The sequence below is a fragment of the Ipomoea nil genome, unplaced genomic scaffold (genome assembly GCF_001879475.1).
Source record: "Ipomoea nil cultivar Tokyo-kokei standard unplaced genomic scaffold, Asagao_1.1 scaffold0666, whole genome shotgun sequence".
Taxonomy (NCBI): domain Eukaryota; kingdom Viridiplantae; phylum Streptophyta; class Magnoliopsida; order Solanales; family Convolvulaceae; genus Ipomoea; species Ipomoea nil.
This window is the reverse complement of record NW_017617094.1, coordinates 1,422,532-1,446,206: the sequence shown is the minus strand read 5'-3', so window position 1 is coordinate 1,446,206 and position 23,675 is coordinate 1,422,532. Positions and strand designations below refer to the sequence as shown.

General features: G+C 34.5%; 2 protein-coding genes across 5 annotated transcripts; both read left to right on the top strand.

The window, feature by feature from the left end:
* Positions 1-355: 355 nt before the first annotated feature.
* On the top strand, positions 356-22,015 carry LOC109174869. Of its 3 annotated transcripts, none has more exons than XM_019324104.1 (8): positions 356-725; positions 1,629-1,717; positions 1,840-1,915; positions 3,050-3,099; positions 3,174-3,509; positions 4,023-4,061; positions 4,789-5,012; positions 22,005-22,015. In XM_019324104.1, the coding sequence occupies exons 1-7, from the start codon at positions 575-577 to the stop codon at positions 4,963-4,965; spliced, it is 918 nt and encodes a 305-aa protein (XP_019179649.1). In that variant the 5' UTR covers positions 356-574; the 3' UTR covers positions 4,966-5,012; positions 22,005-22,015. The 3 variants fall into 3 exon arrangements, with proteins under 3 accessions (XP_019179649.1, XP_019179648.1, XP_019179647.1); XM_019324103.1 differs by lacking the exon at positions 22,005-22,015 and adding an exon at positions 5,047-5,251 and having other exon boundaries at positions 4,789-5,009; XM_019324102.1 differs by lacking the exon at positions 22,005-22,015 and having other exon boundaries at positions 4,789-5,251.
* On the top strand, positions 8,586-11,229 carry LOC109174870 (bax inhibitor 1-like). 2 transcript variants are annotated; one of them, XM_019324106.1, is made up of 6 exons: positions 8,586-8,818; positions 9,529-9,672; positions 9,769-9,863; positions 10,307-10,493; positions 10,597-10,752; positions 10,950-11,229. In XM_019324106.1, the coding sequence occupies exons 1-6, from the start codon at positions 8,708-8,710 to the stop codon at positions 10,998-11,000; spliced, it is 744 nt and encodes a 247-aa protein (XP_019179651.1). In that variant the 5' UTR covers positions 8,586-8,707; the 3' UTR covers positions 11,001-11,229. The 2 variants fall into 2 exon arrangements, with proteins under 2 accessions (XP_019179651.1, XP_019179652.1); XM_019324107.1 differs by having other exon boundaries at positions 8,587-8,818; positions 9,772-9,863.
* Positions 22,016-23,675: the final 1,660 nt, after the last annotated feature.

Sequence of the window (23,675 nt, the reverse complement as noted above, 5' to 3'; positions counted from 1 at the left end):
TGTTTGGCGGCGGCCGGCGGAATTCGACAGAGATTTAATTCCCGGCTGTAAGCATCGTCTTTGACGCAACAATGGTGGAAGAAGAGACAAAACTAATGAAAAGACGATTCTGACCCTTACACTCACGGCTAACAGACAGATAGATAACGGAAAGACTAATTCTGGAACAAATTTCATAGTCAAGGGTCTAATTTGTCCAAATTAAAAGACAAGGACTAATTTTGGAAAATCGTAAGAGGACCATTGCTGGAATTAACTCTTATTTAAAATATACGGAGTATATATTATATATTTTTAACCGGAAAAAAAAAAATAGAAAAAGAAACATTTGTTGGTTGAACACTTGAATTAATTGGGAAAAGCCGCAGGTGAACTATCCCCAAAATGTGAAAACCCACAAAACGATGGCTCATTTCTTGCGCACTGAAGCAACCGAAAGAGTGGAGCTGGAGAAGACATGGTAGAATTGTTGAGGAGGGGGTTTTACTGGGTTGCATAGCGCTTCTAGAGTGAGAAAAGTTGTATCCAGAACCAGAAGTTTAAGAGCGAATAAGGGATTGATTCAACAATAAGCATGGATCCCAAGAGCGGAGTGATTGTTACAAAAGAAAGGGAATGGATGACGAGAATAGAGAATCCTTTTACTTTGAAAGTGGGTCAAGTATTCACTGGCTTTGGAATCGGCTGTGGCATCGGCATTGGTGTTGGCCGCCCTATAAACCTTGGTTTGCGCTCAATCTCCCTCCCTCTCTTTCTTTTCTCTCCCAGAAAGCATTTATGGTGAAATATTACCCAAATAGAAAGGGAAGCATATGAATTTTCAAGATTTTTGGAAACCCAGAAACAGAAAATGCCAGAAAAATTCAAGTAATTTGTGTATTCAGTCGTATTTATTTTGTGCTTCTGTGTTAGAAACCATTATTAACTTTGAAAATGTATGAAATCCAAAGACAATAAATGTCAGAAGTACTGAAATACTATCTGATTTCTTTTTAGTTTGTGTTGGGTTTTGTAAAGCTTGAGTCTTTAAATTGTTCTTAATGCTGGGGATTTGCTTCCTTGTGCTTAAGCTATTGTTCGATGGGGGGTGTTAGACTCACTTTTTACAGCTGCTTGGCCACTAAAATATCAGCTTATAAGATTTATATCCTAGTTCCAATGGAATTTTCCCTGTTTGATTCTTGTGAATTGTGATTGTTTTCTTTGAGCCTAAATGTTTTTACGATAGTGATAGTGAAGGTAGGAGTGTATAGCCTTTCTCACGCAAAAATGTCCATATAGAGACAATCTGCGGTTCATAGGGATGTACTTATTCTGTGTTTTATTGCCATTCTTCGTGTAAGAATTTTATATTGTTACCATATTGACTATTTATTACCCCCGGGTAGTATTTTGGTTCTGCTGATTTCATGATATTGTGCTCTAAAGTTCAGTACTACTGTATTTTTCTGTTGAAGTAATATAGAGTTTTTGTCTGTGAAGTTTTCTTAGAAATTTCTCAAATTGATATTTCGGGATTAAATTTCCTTTCGGTTAGCATGACATCATGCTTTACTTTACGTTTAATGAACTGCTGTTTCATTGCATCTGTATGTTAGATTACCGCTATTTATTATTTCCTGTATCAGGTGCAATACCAATGGTAAACCAAGTTATGGTTGCCACTAGAGGTGCGACGGATGCTTTTTCTGGTGTCGGAAGGCATGTTAATAACTCTGTACGTCAGTTTGCTGTCTTTATTTATTTTGACGATATGCTTATACCAACGCAATATTTAATAGCTCTTAGTTTCTTTTTTTTTTTTTTTTTTTTTTTTTGTACACGATTTCCATTTTATAGTTGCGGCATTTGGGGGTTAAGAACATTGAAGCTGGCATTGGCTGTGGAATAGGTTTTGGCCATGGCTTTGGTATTGGTATGTATCACTTATTATGCTCTTACTGCACTATACCTGATCATTGTTTTAAAAGAATTTGACCTAAAGGCCAGGGCCAATTTTTGGATTTTTGTGGCCTCATTCTTATAAATAAATGAGACCCTACCAAAACTATAAGCGCAATCTTTAATACCAATACCGTAAAATATATGACTTGTTTTCAGTTACAGAATAGTTTTGTCATGCTCAATTAATTAGGTCCTAATTATTAGGAGAGAGAAGTGATTTGGGAAAAAACTGATGAGTTTTAGGATTAATTGTAGATTCTTTTTTATTTCTTAAGTAGCTAGGTCAAAAATAAATATTGGGTCCTCTAAAAATTGAGGCCCTGTGCCGTTGCCCATCTTGCACGGCCTAAAATCCGGCCATGCTTAAAGCTAGATATTAGTTGGAGATCTTTATTGAGTTGTCATAGGATATCATATAGGGACATAGGGTTTATGTCATTCAGCTTTATTGTAGAAGTTTTGCTGTATGTTCATGTTAGGATTGTTTAATAATTTGCAAACCAAATAACACAGTAATGAGTATGGAGAAAAATATAACGAGGGGCCTATTGGCCTTCTTGGTTTGAACGGGTCATCTGTGGGCAATTTAGGCTGGTTTACTTCCTTTGCCGGCTAGTGTCACAACTCACAAGGTAGGGTAAACTAGTGCACACCCTCAAGTAGTAGTTGTAGGTTTCCATTGTCACTCAAAAAAAAGAAAAGAAAAAAAAAAAAAAAAAATATATATATATATATATATATATATATATATATATATATATATATATGACCAATGCAGTAAGAAATCTGACAGATGACACCAATCTAAATATTTATACAAATATTTAGATAAGAAATATCATCAGATTCAGGAAATGGAAGGAATGATTCCAGGTGAAGCAAGAAAAATTTACTCTGCATAAATTAAAAGCGGAGTTACTGTTCATCGCTATGGTAATTGTCTGAGGTCTTTGACTCAACTATGGTGAGTAGGGGAATGATGTTAGTCAAAGTAATGAAGAACCAAATTTGAATTATGAACTTTTTTTTTGCTAAAACTACATTATAGCATATTCATTCCATTATTTTCTATGTTAAACAGCAAAACATTGGTGCTAAATGTCAGGTCTTGCTGTGAAGCCGGGAGTGGTACATCAGATTCAATCGTGTCTTGCTGTATGTATTTTTCCATTATTTTTTTTTCCCGTTCAGCGTTTAATATACAACCTTCTAATAATCTACTTTGCCAGCAACTTGCGGCAAAAGCTATGATGAAGTTTGGAATGGCTCCCGACTTGTTGGTTGGTCAAGGCATTGTTCCAAAATCTATTCAAACCGGCATAGGGGTGATGAATGAGACCTCGACTCGCAATCCTTTGGGAAATGTAATGCCAGTACAGCCGAAAGTCCTAGAGAATTTCATGCCTAAAGACGGGCTTTCAAGTTCTTTCTCTTCTAATGAAACTTCAGATTTGGAAAAGAATCCTTTAAGCACATCATCATATAGCAGCCGAACAGAAAATGTTATCAGCAATTTTTTGCAGACTCCACTCTTTAAAGGTGGAGAGAACGAGGCTAGTGAGCTGGTATGTGAACTGAATTGTTTCGTGTTTCTCAATCTTATAATCTAGATTGGGCCAGAGTCACTATAATGCACATGGGCCAAACCACACTAAAAGATTGAATCTAACCAATTAGCTAGTCTAACCCATAGCCTTATAAACTCATATGTTCTCTCTCTTAACACTCCCCCTCAAGTGGACAACCGGGCCATTTTGAATCTAACTGGTTGACTACTTGAAATTGGACCGGATCCTCCCCTGAAATGAAAGCTCTGGACACCACCAATACCCATAAGTGGGTGAACACAAAGTGGATCGAACAGGCTCTGATACCATTTTATAATCTTAAATTGGGCTATAATGCACATGGGTCAAATTACACTAAAAGATTGAATCCAATAAATTAGCTGGTCTACCTGGGCAATGTACATTGGATGTTGCTGCAATTTGGAGTTTTTAATCTTTGTTAAAGGAGTTTATTGTAGTTGAATTTTGCCTACTAAACCAATAATTTAATGCACCGTTTCATATTTGCAGGCCGAGCGCTTAAGGTCAGAGAACAACTTGCTTCACCTGGTAAGATTTCCCCCCGTATTTATATTAGGGAAAATTACATATTTAGTCTCTATGTTAATATGTTATACCTCAGATATATACTCAGTTCCTTGGTTATTAGTGTGTCCATTTCTGGTCCCTCGGTTATCTCGAAGTGATGGTTTTGGTCCTCTTCATTAACATTCCGTTATATTTGGATGCAAAATCAATAAAACACTTTAAATGGCAGTGGTAAATATGGAAATCTGATTTCTTCATACGAGTAAGATGTTCATAATGTTCCGATGAGTTTATTTGACAAACTTCGAGCTTTTACATATGACTCTTTGTTTACCGTTAGGTTGGAGCTTGAAGTTTGTCATCTTGCTGGAGTTTTTTTTTTGTTCAAATCTAATGGAATATTAACAAACATGACCAAAACCGCCACTTTGGAATAGCTGAGGGACGAAACAATAATTGAGGGGCTCAGTCTATATCTGTGTTATAACTATGGGACAAAATATGCGATTTTCCCTTTATATTACGAGAGACCTCTTGAATAGCTATCGGGCCATTTCTTAATCATCAACTGCTTTCTTTTTTTCCTGTCCATCCAAGAAAAGTTAGCTTGACTAATAAATAGTAAACATGACAGATAAAATGAGATAGTTCTTCGTGGAGACCGAAACAAAGTATGGGTTTCGTTCATGACATTTTTATATATTTTCCAAAATGGAAATGCTCGACTGAAAACTTTCTTGCGTTTTAGGTGTTGAAACACCAACAAGTGATCGAGGAGCTGATGCGGGAGAATGAGAAACTTCGTCAAATACTGGTGGAAGATTTGAAAGTCTCGCCCGCCAAGCTCCAAGCTAGCTACTCGAGTGGAATCAAGTCTCCTTGCAGCGAATGTTTTGATTGCCGTAGAAAACAAAGAAGAAGGTGAACCCCGATGAAATTGAGCACCGACATCTTAGCCGGGTTTTGTCCGAGGTGGGTGCTTGATGAACTCAAAGTCTTTCCATAGGATATTAAAATGGGCAGTAAAGAGACTGAATCACATTTGCATTCATTCAGTTGAAAGGCCCTTATTCTTCTTTCTCATTTTTTTTGGGGGGTTAATTTTTTACTGTAATTTTTATTTACATTTACCTCAGTTATGCTTGTGCAAATCTGCAATGCAGAAGAAATTCTTTGGGTCAATGACATGTTATTGGTGACAGCTTAAGTTATTTGAGATAGGAAATTATAGTCAAATATTCACTCTAGGATGTGTTGGACCCCCTTGATGGCATTCAAAAGCTCAGCAGAAATGTTCTCACCTTTCCAAATACTTTCTAGAGTTAATGGCCGATTTGGTCCTGAGTATAGTAAAATTATCAATTTGGTTTTTGACTATTATCATTATCAAATTAAGTTCTCAACTTTAAAATCTTACCCAATGTCGTCTTCTCGTCAATTTGAGCTATAAGATGATAACAGAGGACGAAATTGAATAGGATTTTCAAAGTTAAGGAGGACTTAATTTGGTAAGGATGATAGTCGAGGACCAAATTGGTAATTTCGCTATAGTCAAAGGATCAAATCGGTCATTTAACTCTGCTTTCTATCCTCCCGAAAAGTGGTAAGTGGTAACTCTAACTTAACATAAATTTATAAAGAGATGATTAGTAAATGATTTTTGTGTTTCGCCTCAAGAAAACATCATACATCCAACTCTCTTGCTTAGACTTTTCAAAAGCAAGATACTGAAGATAGTATAGTTCTGACTAAGAAATTGGTTGTGTACCTTGAGATTTATTTCTTCCAGCAAGATTAAGAAGTTGGTTTGGATACCTCGTGATTTTATTTCTTCCCGCGAGACTAAGAAGTTGGTTGAGCACCTTGTGATTTATTTCTTTTATGGCCAGTTTGGTTCACGGAATAGGCCGGGAATGGCATAGCATTCCTAGTAATAGGCCTATTCCGTTGTTTGGTAACCATTTCTATTACCAGGAATAATATTCCTGGTAATAGCCTATTACCTCAAATAAGGTAATAGCTATTACTAGGCCCCCCGGTATTAGCCTATTACTGAACGCTCAGGAATAGATTTTAGAATCTATTTCCTTTTTTTACCCCTTTCTATAATCTAATTTTTTATCCTATATATAAATTTATCCTATTTCACCACCGTAGTCGCCGCCGCCGCCACCACCACCCCCACCATCATCGCCGCCGCCGCCACCACCATCACCGCCACCACCACCACCACAACCATCGCTGCCGCCGCCACCACCACCATCGCCGCTGCCCCCACCACTGCCACCGCTACCACCACCACCGCCACCGCCACCATCACAGCCACCGCCACCACCATCGCCGCCGCCGCCACCACCATCGCTGCCGCCGCCGCCACCACCACCACCATCGCCGCCGCCACCACCACCACCATCACCGCCACCGCCACCACCATCGCCGCCGCCGCCACCACCTCCACCAGAACCACCACCCAGCAGCACCACCGCCAGAACCGTCGCCGCCCCCACCACCACTGCCACAACCGTCACCGTCACCACCACCACTGCCACCGCCACCACCACTTACCACCCCAGCACCACTACCACCACCGCCACCATCACATATTTTTATAAGGGTATTTATGTCTTTTAAAACATATTCATTTCTATTCCTTAAATCAACCGAACACTGTAATATAATTCCTAAAGTCTATTCCTTCCGCGAACCAAACAATAGAATACAATTCATATTCTATTCCTTGCCTATTCCATTCCTTATGGAATAGCATTCCTATTACCTCAAAATTCATTCCGTGAACCAAACGTGCGGTTAGTGATTCTTGAGCATGAGTTATGAGAATTTAAGATTAGTCTAGCGTAAGCTGAGAAACTTAATATATTAAAAAAAAAATAGGAAAGTTCCTTGTGAATCGTTACAATTAGTTATTCTATTCATTGTCGAGGGACCAAATCGTTCATTTATTCATGAATTAAATTTGTTTTAATGTGAATCCCTAAAGCTAATTATTCTATTCATTATCTCGCTTTATTTATTATTATATTTAGAAATCAAATGAAATTTTATGTTAGCTCTTTTTTCATTTAAAAAATAAAATTTAAACATGATTATTTATCAAATTTAATATTCAAATATTGTTAAACATTTAATACAATTGAAGAAAAGTACACACTTTATTCTATTTTATATATCATACTTACTATTCATTGATCTTTTCTTATAAATTTAAAATTTAATTTCTTTTATATTTAAAAGTACTTTTAATTTAGTTTTCAAATATATGAATTTTACATATTAATTAATATTATAAAAAATTATATTGTAAATTAACTTGATTTAAACTTTATTAACTGGTGTAAGTTGTAATCGATACACAAAAAGATAAAAGTTTACGGATGACATGGCACGATTACATTGGTTCATCTTACGTTGTAAGTTGTAACTTGCGAACTAAGTAATAGACAAAAATGTTGTGGATACATTTTGTCGCTAGCCCGCGAGGATTTCGCAGTCAACCGAGAATGTTCTGGACTTTTTCTCTGAATTTCCTCAATTACCCTTCCAGTTTGAGATGATTCAGTTTACTGTTTACGCGTCCACACATTGCCATTTTCTCCTTAAACTTCAAAAACATTTAAATATGGAATATTAAATGTATTATTGTTAACATTTAAATAAAGTTTTCATTAAAAAAAATGAAATTTATATGCAATTTACATAATGTTAATATGATTTCAAAATTATTAAAATTTTATGGACATGGTGCATTTCAATTTTAATATATAATATATTAATTTCATGATAAATTAATTACATATAATAATGTAATCACATGAGGTGAATCTCTCTCCTTATTGCATTTGATCATTACTCGGGAAGTCGCGATTGATTTTGACCTTGTTTGGTAACATAGTTAGTTTATTAATCAATTTTAATTTATTTGATCACTATCAACCGTTTGACTTTGGGTTAAACAATCAATATAAGTGTTTGGTTAATTAGCTTTTTACAACATTTTATTGCTTCAAAATGCTAAAATTCAAAAAGCTGCTCATAGCAGTTTTTTCGATTAACTTTTTGAGAAAGTCATTTTTGCATATAATCAGTTATCAATTAACAACTAATTTATCAAATACTTTTTATATAAACAGCTAATACTATCAACTAGTCAAATTCACTAATACAAACAACTAGCAGCTATCGGCTATTTACCAAATACCGTCAATTTGTAAGAATCACTTCGCCTTTTCTTCTTATAATAATGTAATTGTTTTTTTTTTAATTTTGTACATTTAAAAATTTATTAAATAAAATCGCATAAGTATATACCAAATTTTTTGTGCAACTAATGGTTATGGTTTTTTTTGTTTAATGACATTTAAATTGTCGGATGTTTATATAGTTCATATCAAAATATGAACCGGGTCATAGGCCATGGGTCATACATCGCAATCAGGGGCATTTTAGTCAAGACGGGCATTCCGAATTCTGGTAATTTCCTGGATAATCCAGGGAATCCGAAAATTCTCGCTATATAAACGGATCATCTTCAACGACCCGAAACCAAAAAAAAAAAAAAAAGCATTTTTTTTGGGCATACACGTCAAGTCTCGTATCGCTCTTGAGGAATACTCGTTTGCTTGTTTCCTGTTACGAAGAAGAAGAAGATAATGGAGGGTTTCGCATCGTTCTTCAATTCGGAGTCTCGCAATCGGTGGAGCTATGATTCTCTCAAGAACTTCCGCCAGATCTCCCCCGTCGTTCAAAATCACCTCAAGCAGGTTAGTTCGATCTATCTGTTTTTTTTTTTTTTTTTTTTTTTTTTGGGTTCAGATTACGAGAAATTTGTAGGAAAACTTATGGAAATTATATTTGAACGAACTCATAGATATCCTTAACAATTGTTTTTTTTTTTTTGTTACTTTGGTGTTGACTATTATATATTGTTCCGTTTTTTTTCTTTTGAATTTTCGTAATTATGTAATGCTTTAATTTTAATATTTGGATTCGATTCTCGTGGTTTGTGATTGTCTCCGTATTGATACCTCTCTCTTTGTGAATTGCGCCTAATTTTCGATGACCAGAGGAAATGTAATTATGTAGAAAATGGAAGGTTAGGTTTTTACCGAATTTGACCTAATCTTGTTTCGGCTGTTAGATGTTGTGAGGTTGGAGCGGCAATATTGATTTCTTGAAGTTGTTTTCTGCTGGATTTTGATTAGTTTGTGATTAATTTGAATTGATTGAAGACTGCAAGAAATTTTGAAACTTATTACTGCTTCTGTACTTCGCTAGCTATCCAATTTGTAGAAATTTGCATGCTGCCCATGTGTCAGTTGTGTGGTTGAGTAGAATTGGGGGATATTAGATGGGATGTTATGGCAGAATCTATTCAAAAGACCTTGTTGTGAAGAGAAGAGTCCTATTCTCTATCCCACAGATGTAAATTAACTGTCTTGGCAATTCTGATTGATTTATTTCCTTGTGACAGGTCTATCTTGCACTATGCTGTGCCTTAGTAGCATCGGCAGCTGGGGCTTATCTTCACATTCTATGGAATATCGGTGGTCTCCTGACTACCATTGGATGCATTGGAAGCATTGTTTGGATGCTCTCTTGTCCTCCTTATCAAGAGGTACTATAATTTATTCCTCTATAGATCAGTCGTGTCTTGTTTGCCTTTTTTTTTTTTTTCTTTGTTAATTAAAATTTTAATTGTATTTCTGATGAGCAGCAAAAAAGGGTAGCACTTTTGATGGCAGCGGCACTTTTTGAAGGAGCCTCCATTGGTCCTCTGATTGAGTTAGCCATTGACTTCGACCCCAGGTTTGTTTGATGTGCTTTATCTCAGTTCATGGTTTAATTTGTTATTTGTCTCGGTTTGTTGTTGCTTTTAACACTATCTTTACCTTTTTTAAAGGACTACCTTTACCCCTTCAGCATTTCTTTAGGGACTTAAACAAGTAACAATTTGTTCGTAGATCATGTGTTACATACATATATATGACCGTTAACCATTTGTTCTATATTTACATCATAAAAGTGATCGTAACCTACCAAAAAGAAAAACAAGAAAAAGAAAAAGAATTGCAATATGAAAATAACATAGGTGCAATTACATCTTCGGATCTTCCTCTTGTCCCTTTTCCGTAGGAAATGAGATAGACACATGGTCTTTCTGATAGAACCCGTTGGTTAACTTAAGAGGTGGCCAAGGATTAGTTGATTACCTTCTAGTTTTCTTTGCTGACAATTTCTTCTTGCTTCAGCATCCTTGTTAGTGCATTTGTTGGTTGCGGTTTGGTATTTGGCTGTTTCTCAGCAGCTGCCATGGTGGCAAGGCGCAGAGAGTACCTCTACCTCGGAGGCCTGCTTTCATCTGGTCTCTCCCTACTATTCTGGTTGCAGTTTGCATCCTCCATCTTTGGTGGTTCTATGGCCCTTTTCAAGTTTGAGGTATTCACTTCCAACTCTCTCACATCTGATTGCCAATTAAACAATAATTTTGAGAGAACCGTTATGTGTTTGGTCCTAACAACTTATCATCATTGCTTTGCAGTTGTATTTTGGGCTTCTGGTGTTCATGGGCTACATTGTAGTCGATACCCAGGAAATAATTGAGAAGGCACACTATGGAGATTTGGACTACGTCAAACATGCTCTAACCCTGTTTACTGACTTCGTCGCTGTTTTTGTCCGAATTCTCATCATCATGGTAAACTAGATGTTCCATTCCTTCGGTTATCAATTTACATTTTCCTAATTCTTATGATACACGGGAACTCTTTAAGGATTATGTTTCCTACGTTTCTTTTTTTTCCCCAATATCATACCATACGTTCCTTCGTTTCTCATTTTCCATTCCCATTACTGTGTTACCTAGCCTAACTCTTCTGTGAACTCTTTTTGCAGTTGAAGAACGCATCCGAGAAGGAAGAGAAGAAGAAGAAGAGAAGAAACTGAGTTCGGCTAAAGCAGCAACTAGTTCCATGATCTGACTTGAAAATGTTGATTGTGCATATAAACTTTGTTACTCTCAAAACTATGCACGTACCAACGTTAGTGATAATAGGGATAGTGATACTGCTAAATATGCATATGGTGTATATGTGCCATTTCCTTTTGGAAGCATTACTTTGCAATTCAATAACTATATATGCAAGTGTTTGACGTAAATCTTTCTAAATTTGTACGTGATTTTTTCATTTCAGTCTAGAATATGTACAAATAGTTTTTTTTTTTTTTTTTTTTTTTTTTTTGGGCATATGTTAGTTCTGATACTCATAGTTGGTTTGATAACTATACACGATTTTAATCTTGACAATTTACGGAAGCGGTCTATTTTGAGTTGGGGAGTAGTCAATTTTGAGTTGATTAGTTGGGTCATAACTCGTAAGTAATTTTTAAAAGATAATTATATTTCGTTCTTTTTTCTTTATTAAAATTAAAATTTCTCAGTCATAAGTATTGATTTTTCTTTTTAATTTTTGGTTCCCTAATTATTATAAATGAATCACATTAAAATTATTTAATTAGGTGTATATAATATTTGGTTCTACTGTCTAATTTTTTAGTTAATTATTGCATGATACTAGAAAGAGCATTGTATTTGTTTCTTTTGAAAAGAGCACTACATTTTCTTTGCATTTGCTTCTCTCAGAAAGAGCACTTTTTACAATAGTTAGTCCGAAAATTGAATAGAATGTCCAAAATTTTGATACAAATTACATATAATTAGAGAATTTTAATAGTTAAGAATTAAATGTGATTTTTGTATAATAGTCAGATGACGAAAAGTAAAATGTATTAATGAATATATTATGATTATAAAAATATAAAATGATGATATATTCTCATATGGCATGTAGTGACTTTTTTATATGGAGGTCATGATATCGAGTCTTAGTGGAGGCGTTGTTAACTCTTTGTATTTTAATAGATTGAGAAAGTATGGTTGTTAACTTTTTGTATTTTAATAGATTGAGAAAGTATGTTTGAATTGATAGTACAATGTAATACACTCAGTAACCTTTAGAAAAAAAAAAAAAAGAGTAAAGATATCTAAATCCTTTTTAATAACAATTGTCTAGATACATTCCATATAAAATTGGCAATTAGTTTGGTAAAGCTGAGGTGACAATTTCTGGTCCAAGAAGCCATATATTATCTTGAAACTTGTATTTATTTTGAAGATTGGTGTGCTCAATTTGCAATAAAGTGACCAACAAACAACATTATATGTTATTATTATGGTTGTTATATTTCTCTTTGTTTTTTACTCTCTATTGATATAAATTATCACAAAAGAAAAAAAAAAAAGAAAAGAAAAGAAAAGAGGATTTTTCTCTCAAATTAGGGTAATTGTAAATATTACTTAACAAATTAAAATATAGTAGTTTTAAATTTATTTCTCAAATTATAATAATTTTTGCACCTAACGTTATAACTCAAAGCATCAAAACTAAGTGCACCTAACGTTATAACTAGGTGCACCTATAGTTATAAGTAGTTGCACCTAGATGCATGAATGTTAACAAGGTAAAATTACATGTACTTGTAAGTGAAAGTAGGTGCACTTATAAGTGATTTTACCTGCACTTTTTACTTGCAAAGGTGCACCAACTACTTGCACTTATAATACATTTACTATTTTTTTACGCGCTTTGCGCGATGGAATAATGCTCAATGATTATTTTTAAATAAGTATTTCAAAGTATATCAATGCAATATTATATAGGAGATGTTCATGCATAGGTAAATAAATGTTGAATTTGTTTATTTAAATCGGTAATTTAAAGTATATAAATAATGCAAGATAATATATGAGAGATTGATTAAAATTGTCACTAAAATAAATGTTTGTAACTTTGTAATAATGCTAGTCTAAATACTTAGTCTATAAGCGATAGTCTAGAAACGAGATCGAAAAGGCTTGAATGTTTCGGCCACGGAATTAATACCTGCTGTTGGCAGTAGCAGATTTACACACAACAAGAAATATCTTTTACAGCCTCAAAACTCTCTGCTTCTACTTCTTCTTAGCCATACTGGGTGCTCAAACATTGAATCGTAGCAAGTTTTATCCTGGGAAGCCTAGGCCACACCGCTCCTAGCACTTTTGGGAGGTGGCAAATAAGGTTTTAAGGAAAGAGTGATCGCTTGACTCTTGCTAAAAACCTAACACCAAACACTAGCCAAATTCTCCATCTTTCCTTCCCTTATTTTTCAGGAAAATAATAATCTTATTTTATTGGATTATTATTTGTTTTTCACCAACGGATATCCAACAGTCTTAAAACCTTATATCTTATTTTTCCCATTGGTGGTCTTCTCCGAATTTCCTTGAAGAAAATGGAGCATCCTGTACTGCCAATCAATGGGGAGGAAAATGTTGTTGTGGACAACAATGGAGGAAACGACAACAATGTTGCTAATTCCCAAGCTACACCGGTGAACGTTGGTTCACAAGATTGTGGGGGAAGTAATGGATATATTCTCATGTCTCGGGTACCTTCGGTACCGAGTGGTTCGGCCGAAAGACCAGAGAAGTTCACCGGTGTCGGATCGAACTTCAAAAGGTGGCAACAAAAGATGTTGTTCTACCTGGCAACTCTCGGCTTGGCAAGGTTCTTGACCGAGAGTGTTCCCGAGTTAAAGGAAGAAGATGCCTAATCCGTGATGGCAGTTGGTTATTTGAAGGATTCAGACTTCTTATGCCGAAACTACATTCTGAATGGATTGAGTGATGCGCTATATGATGTATATCGAAAGATAAGCACATCAAAGGCGCTATGGGAAATCTTGGATCATAAGTATAGAAGTGAGGATGCCGGCGCAAAGAAATTTGTGGTTGGCCATTTTTTGACTTCAAAATGGTTGATTCCAAGATCGTGCTAAGTCAGGTAAAAGATTTGCAATTAATCTTCGACGAGATCCGTGACGAGGGCATGATAGTGAGCGAAGCCTTCCAAGTGGGATCTGTGATCCACTTATTGCCTCCAGTTTGGAAGGACTTCAAGAACTACCTTAAGCATAAGTGAAAGAAAATGAACCTGGAAGACCTGATCCAGCGACTCAGGATTGAGGAGGGGAACATGACGAATGATAGGAAAGTTCCTATCGTTGTCGGCGCTAAGGCCAACGTTGTGGAGCACGGTAAGAACTCCAAGAGGAATAAGAAGGACAAACGAAATCTAGGTCCGAAAGGTGGCGTTACCAAGAACAAGTTTCTTGGTGAATGCTACAATTGTAGCAAGCCTGGCCACAGAGCGTTTGAATGCAAGGCTCCAAGGAAGAAGAACAAGAGTTCTGAAGTCAATGTTGTTGGAGATAGCAGTCAGAAGGAGGTCGATATTAGCCTTTCGGCTATGGTGACCGAGGTGAACCTCGTGGGCTCAAACCCTCGTGAGTGGTTCATCGATATCGGTGCAACTAGGCATTTGTGTTGCAACCGAGAGATGTTCAACACCTTTGAAACCGTTGAGGGTGAAAAGGTGTGGATGGGAAACTCTGCTCAGTCTGTTGTGAAAGGCATGGGCAAAGGTTTATGTTCCTGAGCTGAGGAAGAATCTTGTGTCTGGCTCTCTGTTGAACAAGCATGGCTTTCGCATGGTGTTCGAGTCAGACAAAGTAGTTATGTCCAAGTTAGGAATGTTTGTTGGTAAAGGATATGTAACTGATGGGCTTTTTAAGCTCAGTGTAATTCCTGTTATCAATAAAAGCAAAGTTAATTTTGTTTACTTGCTTGAGTCTTTCAATTTGTGGCATGGTAGACTAGGTGCAAATCAAATTCCAACTAGAAACGAGATCGAAAAGGCTTGATTCAAGCCCGAAATCGTGTGCGCCGGCACGACAGTTATGCCAATAACGCCACTGGAATGTTTCGGCCATATGGCCAACTGAACAAAGGCCTTGTGGTCGAAACATCGAGACCGAAAGTTGAGGCCGAACCTTGTACGCCAACGGTTTGGAACCCAAAAGTTCTGACTGTTTTGGAGATTGAATTCATCTGTTACGGAATCCCAGGTAGTGGCCTGCTGTTATAGCTGTTGGAAAGCCAGCTTTAATGTCAGTTTTAATTGCTGTAATAAAAGCTATTAAATCCTTCACCCGTGTATAAGAAGGAGTTGGGCAGTAGCAGATTTACACACAACAAGAAAGTATCTTTTACAGCATCAAAACTCTCTACTTCTACTTCTTCTTAGTCATACTGTGTTCATAACCTTGCTTTGTTTGCCAGATTCCTTGTTTGGGTGCTCAAACATTGAATCGTAGCAAGTTTTATCCTGGGAAGTCTAGGCTACACCGCTCCTAGCACTTTTGGGAGGTGGCAAATAAGATTTTAAGGAAAGAGTGATCGCTTGACTCTTGCTAAAAACCCAACGCCAAACACTAGCCAAATTCTCCATCTTTCCTTCCATTCTTTTCCAGGAAAATAATAATCTTATTTTATTGGATTATTATTTGTTTTTCACCAACGGATATCCAACACAATACATATACAATTCTAATAAGAGTCAATAATGTTAGGCCCTTAACTGGAACAAAAAAAATGTCGGTAGTATTGTTTCTTAAAATGAATGGCTCCATATTATTTTGATTTTAGTATTTTTTTAATGATTTTCCTTATTTACCCTCTATTATATTATTTTCTTCCCTTAAATAACCTAAATTCCGTTAGTATAAATTTTACTAACGGAATATTCCATTAACTATTTATTATTTTTAACTTACTCATTAATTTCTATAAGAAATGTCTTAAGTTCAAACCCCATATCAATTAGAGTTGACATAATTGTTAAACATATACTACGAATATGTTAAAATATATTTAAAAAATATATAATATAAAATTTAACATAAACTTTGTTCAAATAATTAGTCCGGCTAAATACATAACATTCAAAGTTAAGCAAGATTATTATAAATCAAGAACTTTAAATATCATTTGATTTTTATGCATTTAAAAAAAAATTAGGTTAAGTTTTTCTTTTTCGTTTAATTAATCTTCTTTTGATTATTTAGATCATAATAAAACTTAATATTTCAATTATACTCTTGCATTATTGGTATGATTTAGGTCGTTATGGTATTAATATTTTTTGTATGTATTTTTATAATGGTACATTGTACATTACTTTACAAATATTATACTATTATTTTTTATCGGACAAAATTATTCTTACATCATTGTTAGGCTTGCGCGACCTAACTACAATGTTGTCGATCATAAATACAATTACACCTGGACTCTAAAATGGTAGGACCATTTTCTAACGAATTGACAATGTTGACATTCCACTAGCTCTAATTGAACAAGTTTACACATCATAATTTTATCAATGCATAAAAACTTTAAAGGAATTTGTAAGTTAATTTTTACTATATTATTATAATAATATCCATTGTAACTATATATTTTGAATTATTTATTATCATCCTCTATTGACAGGAATTGTAACAATTGTCTTGACAAACTCTCAAAACAATTTGTTTCAACAACGAATGTAAATTAAAAAAAATCAATGATTTCATTAATGTTGATAAAAAGTATGTATGCCACTTTATTACTCTTATTAAATTAAATAAAATAGTAGCTACAACAAAAAAAATAATACATATGCATTTATTTAATTTAGAATTAGATGTCTATAATGCCTTTATTTAAAAAAATTATTCATTATAAAAAAATTTAAAAAAAGATATAATTTCATTATTAGTTATATTATCTTTATTTTTCTACAATTCAAAGATTCATTACCTTCAAATTTATTAGTTTATTATATTCACTACATTATCCATTGTCTTCTTTTTACATTATCTTGTAATTAAATATCAAAGTTATAATACAAAATATGTTATATATATTTATTTACCAAGTATTTTATACAAATATAATAAATATTAATATTTTGATCAATACTTTCACATGATAACATACGACACACATTTGACAACGCATGAAACATGTAGGAGAAAAACTATCACTACCAAATATCAATAGGTGCTTGTAAGATAAAGAGTTAATAGTACAACAAAGATCCCATCATATACACAACAAGGCAAATCTAAAGCTTCCTACACTATAATCTCATTGCACGATGAATCCATCTATGCTACCACCAGTAACCCATTTGCACATGACACACTACCAATAAAAAAAATGACATGTACTGAAGATGAAGACAATGACAATGCTACCCAAAACAGAATTAAGAAGAATTAGAGAAATTTAAGCCAAAAATAGTATTTATTTAGACTATCGTTTTTAGACTAGCGTTATTACAAAGTTGCAAACATTTATTTTAGTGACAATAAAATCAATCTCACATATATTATCTTGCATTTATATACTTTAAATTACCGATTTGAATAAACAAGTTCAATATTTATTTACCTATGCATGAGCATCTCCGATATAATATTGCATTGATATACTTTGAAATACTTATTTAAAAATAAACACTGGCATTATTTCATTCGCGCAAAGCGCGTAAAAGAACTAGTAATTTAATAAGAGTAATAAAGTGGCGTACATACTTTTCATCCACAATAATGAAATCATTGATTTTTTTTTTTGAATTTCCATTCGTTGTTGAGACATTGTTTTGAGAGTTTGTCAATGACAATTGCTACAATTGCTGTCAATAGAGGATGATAATAAATAATTTAAAATATATGGTTACAATGGATATTCTTATAATGATATAGTAAAAACTATTTTCTTCCTTTCCCAAAAGGTTGAATCTCCAACCCCAAGGGTTCTCCACAATACGGCTCGACAGAACATTTGGAAAGAATCGATAAAGACAAATATTTTCTCGAAATACATATGGAACAACATCATCATCATACATCATCATCATCATCATCATCATCATCATCAATCATCATCATCATCATCATCATCATCATCATCATCATCATCATCATCATCATCATACATCATCATCATCATCATCATCATCATATCATCATCATCATCATCATCAATCATCATCATCATCATCATCATCATCATATCATCATCAATCATCATCATCATCATCATCATCATCATCATCATCATCATCATCATCATCATCATCATCATCATCATCATCATCATCATCATCATCATCATCATCATCATCATCATCATCATCATCATCATCATCATCATCATCATCATCATCATCATCATCATCATCATCATCATCATCATCATCATCATCATCATCATCATCATCATCATCATCATCATCATCATCATCATCATCATCATCATCATCATCATCATCATCATCATCATCATCATCATCATCATCATCATCATCATCATCATCATCATCATCATCATCATCATCATCATCATCATCATCATCATCATCATCATCATCATCATCATCATCATCATCATCATCATCATCATCATCATCATCATCATCATCATCATCATCATCATCATCATCATCATCATCATCATCATCATCATCATCATCATCATCATCATCATCATCATCATCATCATCATCATCATCATCACCACTGCAATCCATAATGAAAATAAACAATAATACAAGAAAAAAATTGTTTATTTTTTTTAATGAGCAAATTTTAATTTTTTTGAATACTAGTGACTCTATTTCAACGCAGTATCTGTTCATAACTATTTTAAGAGTCAATGTCGTCTCCAGTGAGGCACGTTCCCACAACCTCCCTTATAAGGGAGCAACTTGGTGTCATTGGACTACAAGGTCCTCTAAGGAGGTGGAACAATACACTTAAAGCAGAGCCCAACATTTATTAAGAACACCGCCTCAACAAATAACATAAGTTATTGAGGGGCAGCACACTTATGGAGGAGAGCGCCTCAATTACTATGGAGTAGAGATACTTATTGAGAAGAGTCGTTGTAGTTATTAGGCAGCCTTGTAACTGTTAGCTACTGTTATTATAAAACCTGACCCCATGTAGCAAGAGGGGACACACTCAAAATCTTGTATTGAAACTTTTAAGCAATACAAACTTGATTACTTTCCAAATATACGCCGGTAACTTATTTACTGTCAGTGGTGCTTTCATTGAGAGCCGGAGATCAAACTCTTAAGTGGCTAAACAACTTTATATTTTATATCACATAAAGAAGAAAATGGCAGGATCAAGCAACTCCCATGAATCTTGCAACCTAAACCACAATGGCAACGCTGCCATGGATGCCCGGCCCACGAGCTCACGGAACTTCCGGGACCAACTCAAAAACAACTGTGGTGGAGGCCTTGAGGCGCCAGTCCCGCCTATAGACCTCCAGGCAACTGTCCGTGCTATTCAATACACTACGGTGGCGCTGGCTCAATTGGTGGGTGTGATGCAAGGTTGAATGCCCTCGCCACCAACGCAGGAAGTTAAGGTGGAGTCCCTGCGGAAAGAGAGAAACCAACAACAAGGTGCAACCCACGTAACGGGAGGTCGCCCTAAAACTCAACCTTGCTCCAGGGAAAGAGAAGTGAGGGACAGGGGGGAGGAGTTCAAGGAACGGCTATATTGGGCATTGACTGACCTCTTCCATGCCCTTGGACAAGTGGGTGTCTATCCGGCAGAGGTTAGGGTTACAACTAAGGGTCGAAGGGTCATCCACCAAGGGACCGCACCAGGACAATAGGTGAAGGAGAGCAGTCGCAACGGTCTGAAATGGTGGGTGAGTCTGGAGGACCGGCTTCGCGCAGGTCCACTATGCAAAAACAACCTCAAACGTGCATGAGGAGGTGGTGGAGCGGCTGCAGAAAAAAATAGATGAGTTAGACACACACACTCTTGTGCAACGGGCTTAATTGAGAAGGTACTGACTAATGACTATGATTGAACTTATTATGACTTTCAAGTATGAGTATTATGATCCATTCACTTGGTCACCCTTTCGTAACAGAATGAACATATTTTCTTAGCTTTAAAAAAGGAGAATATAACAATTGTCACAGGGGCCTCTCACGTTTTTCTCAGCCAAGCAAATGGGCATACATGAAACCAACTAATTGGTCATCTTAGCCGACCAAATTGAACTCTTTATTTATTTATTTATTTTTATTTTTTTTGCCTATATTATTGTTTCCCATCACTTTCAATTTACTCTTTTTTCTTCCTGATCTCCCTTTTTATTTATTATTATATCTTTAATTAGTTGTTTATTACTTTCTGTTCTCATTCTTTATTGTATGGAAAATAGTATTTTGAATCAAATCGTTTTAAACTAAATAATATAGTTTATGATTATTTTCGTCACAACCTTTCATTTTGTTCAGTACTAACAATGAAAACTATAAGACTAGTAATGAATGTATAGGATTTTTCTGTAATGCAAATAATAATGCGTACAATTATATATAATATATCTAATTGTATTAAGTATTTTCAAGCTTCAGTAGAGGCGGTATTGACTCTTTGTGCTTCAATAAGTTGAGAAAATATATATAAACAGATACTACATTGTAAGAGAGTCAATAGTACTCAAAAAAGTATTATTGACACTATTATTATTTGATATTAAATAAATGGGAACCAAATACCTTTGTTAGGGATGAATTAACCCCACCCCCAATAGGTTTATGCTATCAATTGGTGTTGAACTCTCTCTCTCTCTCTCTCTCTCTATATATATATATATATATATATAAACTCTTAACAAACATCATTATCAATGTCACAATATCTTATTGGAAAAAAAATCTACCAAAATCAATACTTAAATGCTTACCGGGATAGCTCAGGTCGACTAATCAACAAACTCTATTGGAACCTGAAGAGTCATTGGAGGATTTTGACCAATCAAGCATTCAATGGTCGTAAAGACATCTTGTGTGCAGCCATATTCTTCATGTATATAAGGAACTGTGAAGTATGAATAGAATTATCAATTTCCACTCCTATTATATTCTCACACAGAGGTGTACATGCGACGGGGACCTTGAATCATGATGTGGCATTGCTATGCTGTATTTACAAATTTTAGAAAATAAAAGTGATTTCTATTCATTAATTAAATTAATAAGCGAATTATTATTATTATTATTATTATTATTATTATTATTATTATTATTATTATTATTATTATTATTATTATTGACAAGACCAATAGGTGAATTATTAAGTAGTGGTTTTTGCAAGGGAATATAGTGAGCTTCTATTTTATATTCATTTGTTACACATAAATATAATTGACTAATTTAAATACAAATTAATTAGAATAAACTAGCTAGACAATACAAAACTTGCCATCAAAAGAAAATATAATCCATGTACAATTTTCCAAATTGTCTTGCTATTAAACCGGAAATTTTGAAACCCCTTTAAGGTGCATTGGTCATTGGTTGCTTCACCCTTGTGGGGGTTAAGAATTATATATATTATAGTGTTGTACTGTCAAATGCATTGACTAAGTTTCTGAATCCAACCAGAGTGGAAGGTGAATTTGGTTTCTAGGTGGACCAAAACTTCTTAATCATGGTTCATGTTGTGATGTGAATTTCATTGTATGCACATCCCATCAAAATTATATTTTTTAAAAGGAAAATTATATTAATTAAACTATACTTTATTAATTAGCTAATCAGAAATAATTTATTAATTGTTCCCAAAAGGTTAAATCCCCAACCTTAAGGGGTCCACCATGCCCCGATTCAACAGAGCATCTGGACTGTCACTGGTGAGATGCGATCTCGGATCATTGTTCTCAAATTTCAACCTTAAGGGGTCCACCACGCCCCAATTCCAGTTGCCTATGCAGGTATAATTTATTAATTAATCAAGTATTTTGTGGTCTCAGATTTATGTTGGCAGAATTATTGAACAAATACTATTGATTAATATAATATTTCTTTTTTACCTACACACTTTACTTAACTTCAATAACTCGTCCACTTAATTATCACTTTATCGTTGAGACTTATATATAGAAGTGGAAGGATAAATCTTGCTTGTTAAAAATGTGAAAAGATTAAAATTGGAATTAGTTGTATATGTATGTTGATGTGGTCATGTTAAATGTGTTATTTACAACTCGGGGGGAGGGGGGCAGAGAGGTTGGGAAATTAAAAAAATGTAGCTTAGGTTTAGGGATCAAGTCTAACACTTTAGTCAATTGATGACTAAATCTGGTAAAATATGGGCACTCTTGCCTTGGTGTCATGGGGACATGGGGTACCATTCAACACATGAAAAGTGGCATTAATGACAAGTGAACACTCCAACTTCAGAAATATTATCATAATAGCATGCTAGGTGGTGGCTACCTAATCACTTTTTGGTTGAATATAGGTTTCCGGAGTTTCTTGGTAGGAATTGAATTCTCACCATTTCGTTAGAAGCAAGTCTTAAATAAAAATTCTCATTTAGTAGACCAATGTTCTAGAAGTAGTATTCTAATTTTTAATTAACAAATGAATGTTACATCTTAATTTCATTACTGTATGTTATTTTTGTACAAATAACATTTTACTTATAATTGGTGTAAGCGATTCTTATTGACATATTGGGGGTGTTTGATAAATAGTTGTTACTTGATTGAGTTAGTGGGTTTGGCTAGTTAATAGCATTAGCTGAATGTAGAGAAATGTTTGATAAATTAGCTGTTAGCTGTTAGCTGATAGCTGATTACATTTGACTTTCTCAAAAAGCTTATCGAAAAAGCTATTTTGAACAGCTTTTTAAATTTTAACGTTTTAGAGCAATAAATTCTTACAAAAAGCTAATTAATCAAAGCTCATATTAATTATTTAATCAAGTCAAATAGTTAATAATGACCAAATAAATCAAAATTGGCTGATAGACTAACTATTTTACCAAACACGACCTTTGTAATTTTTTTATACATTAACAAAAGTACTTTTAAAAAATGAAAGAACCAACTAAACTAAGGGTCCGTTTGAAAAGCAGGAAAATGACTTCTGGAAAATGTTTTCTGGAAAATGAGTTATTTTCTGAAAAATATTTTCCTTTCTCGTGTTTGGCTGCAAAGCGGAAAACTGTCTTTTGTGTGTTTGGTTCATTTTCTGGAAAATGGGGTAGAATTATATAATTAAACAGTTTATATAATTAATTATTTTATTTAAAATATAAAAATATTTATGTTTTTGAAATCAAATAATATTATTATCTATTAAAAAGTTATAAAAAAAATTTTTAAAAATTTTTTTTTAAAAAAAAAAAGAAAAAAAGAAAGAGACGGCGGAAACCAGAGAGTAGTACTCTCTGGTTTCCGACCGTGTTCTCTGGTTTCCGGTCGGACACCAGAGAGTAGTAGAGCTGGTCGCCGAAAAATGTACTGCCACAAATCGGAGAACCAAATTCGAAGATTAGAGAACAATGCGCAATAGGTGTTGGTGAAGTCGCGGAAATTTTCTGGCCACAAGATGAGAGAACAAAGAATGGAAAATGACTTCCCCAAAAAAAAAAAAAAAAGAGAAGTCATTTTCCGGAAAAGAGGCCTCATTTTCCATTGACTATGTGGCGTTTTCCTATGACTTCCATTTTCCTTGCACAGCCAAACACCAAAAACCCGAAAAATAATCTCCAGAAATCATTTTTCGGGTTTCCAAACACACCGTAAAGGACCATCCTCCAAAGCACAACTCCCAAAACATTTAGTAATAACATTACCTCTTTTTT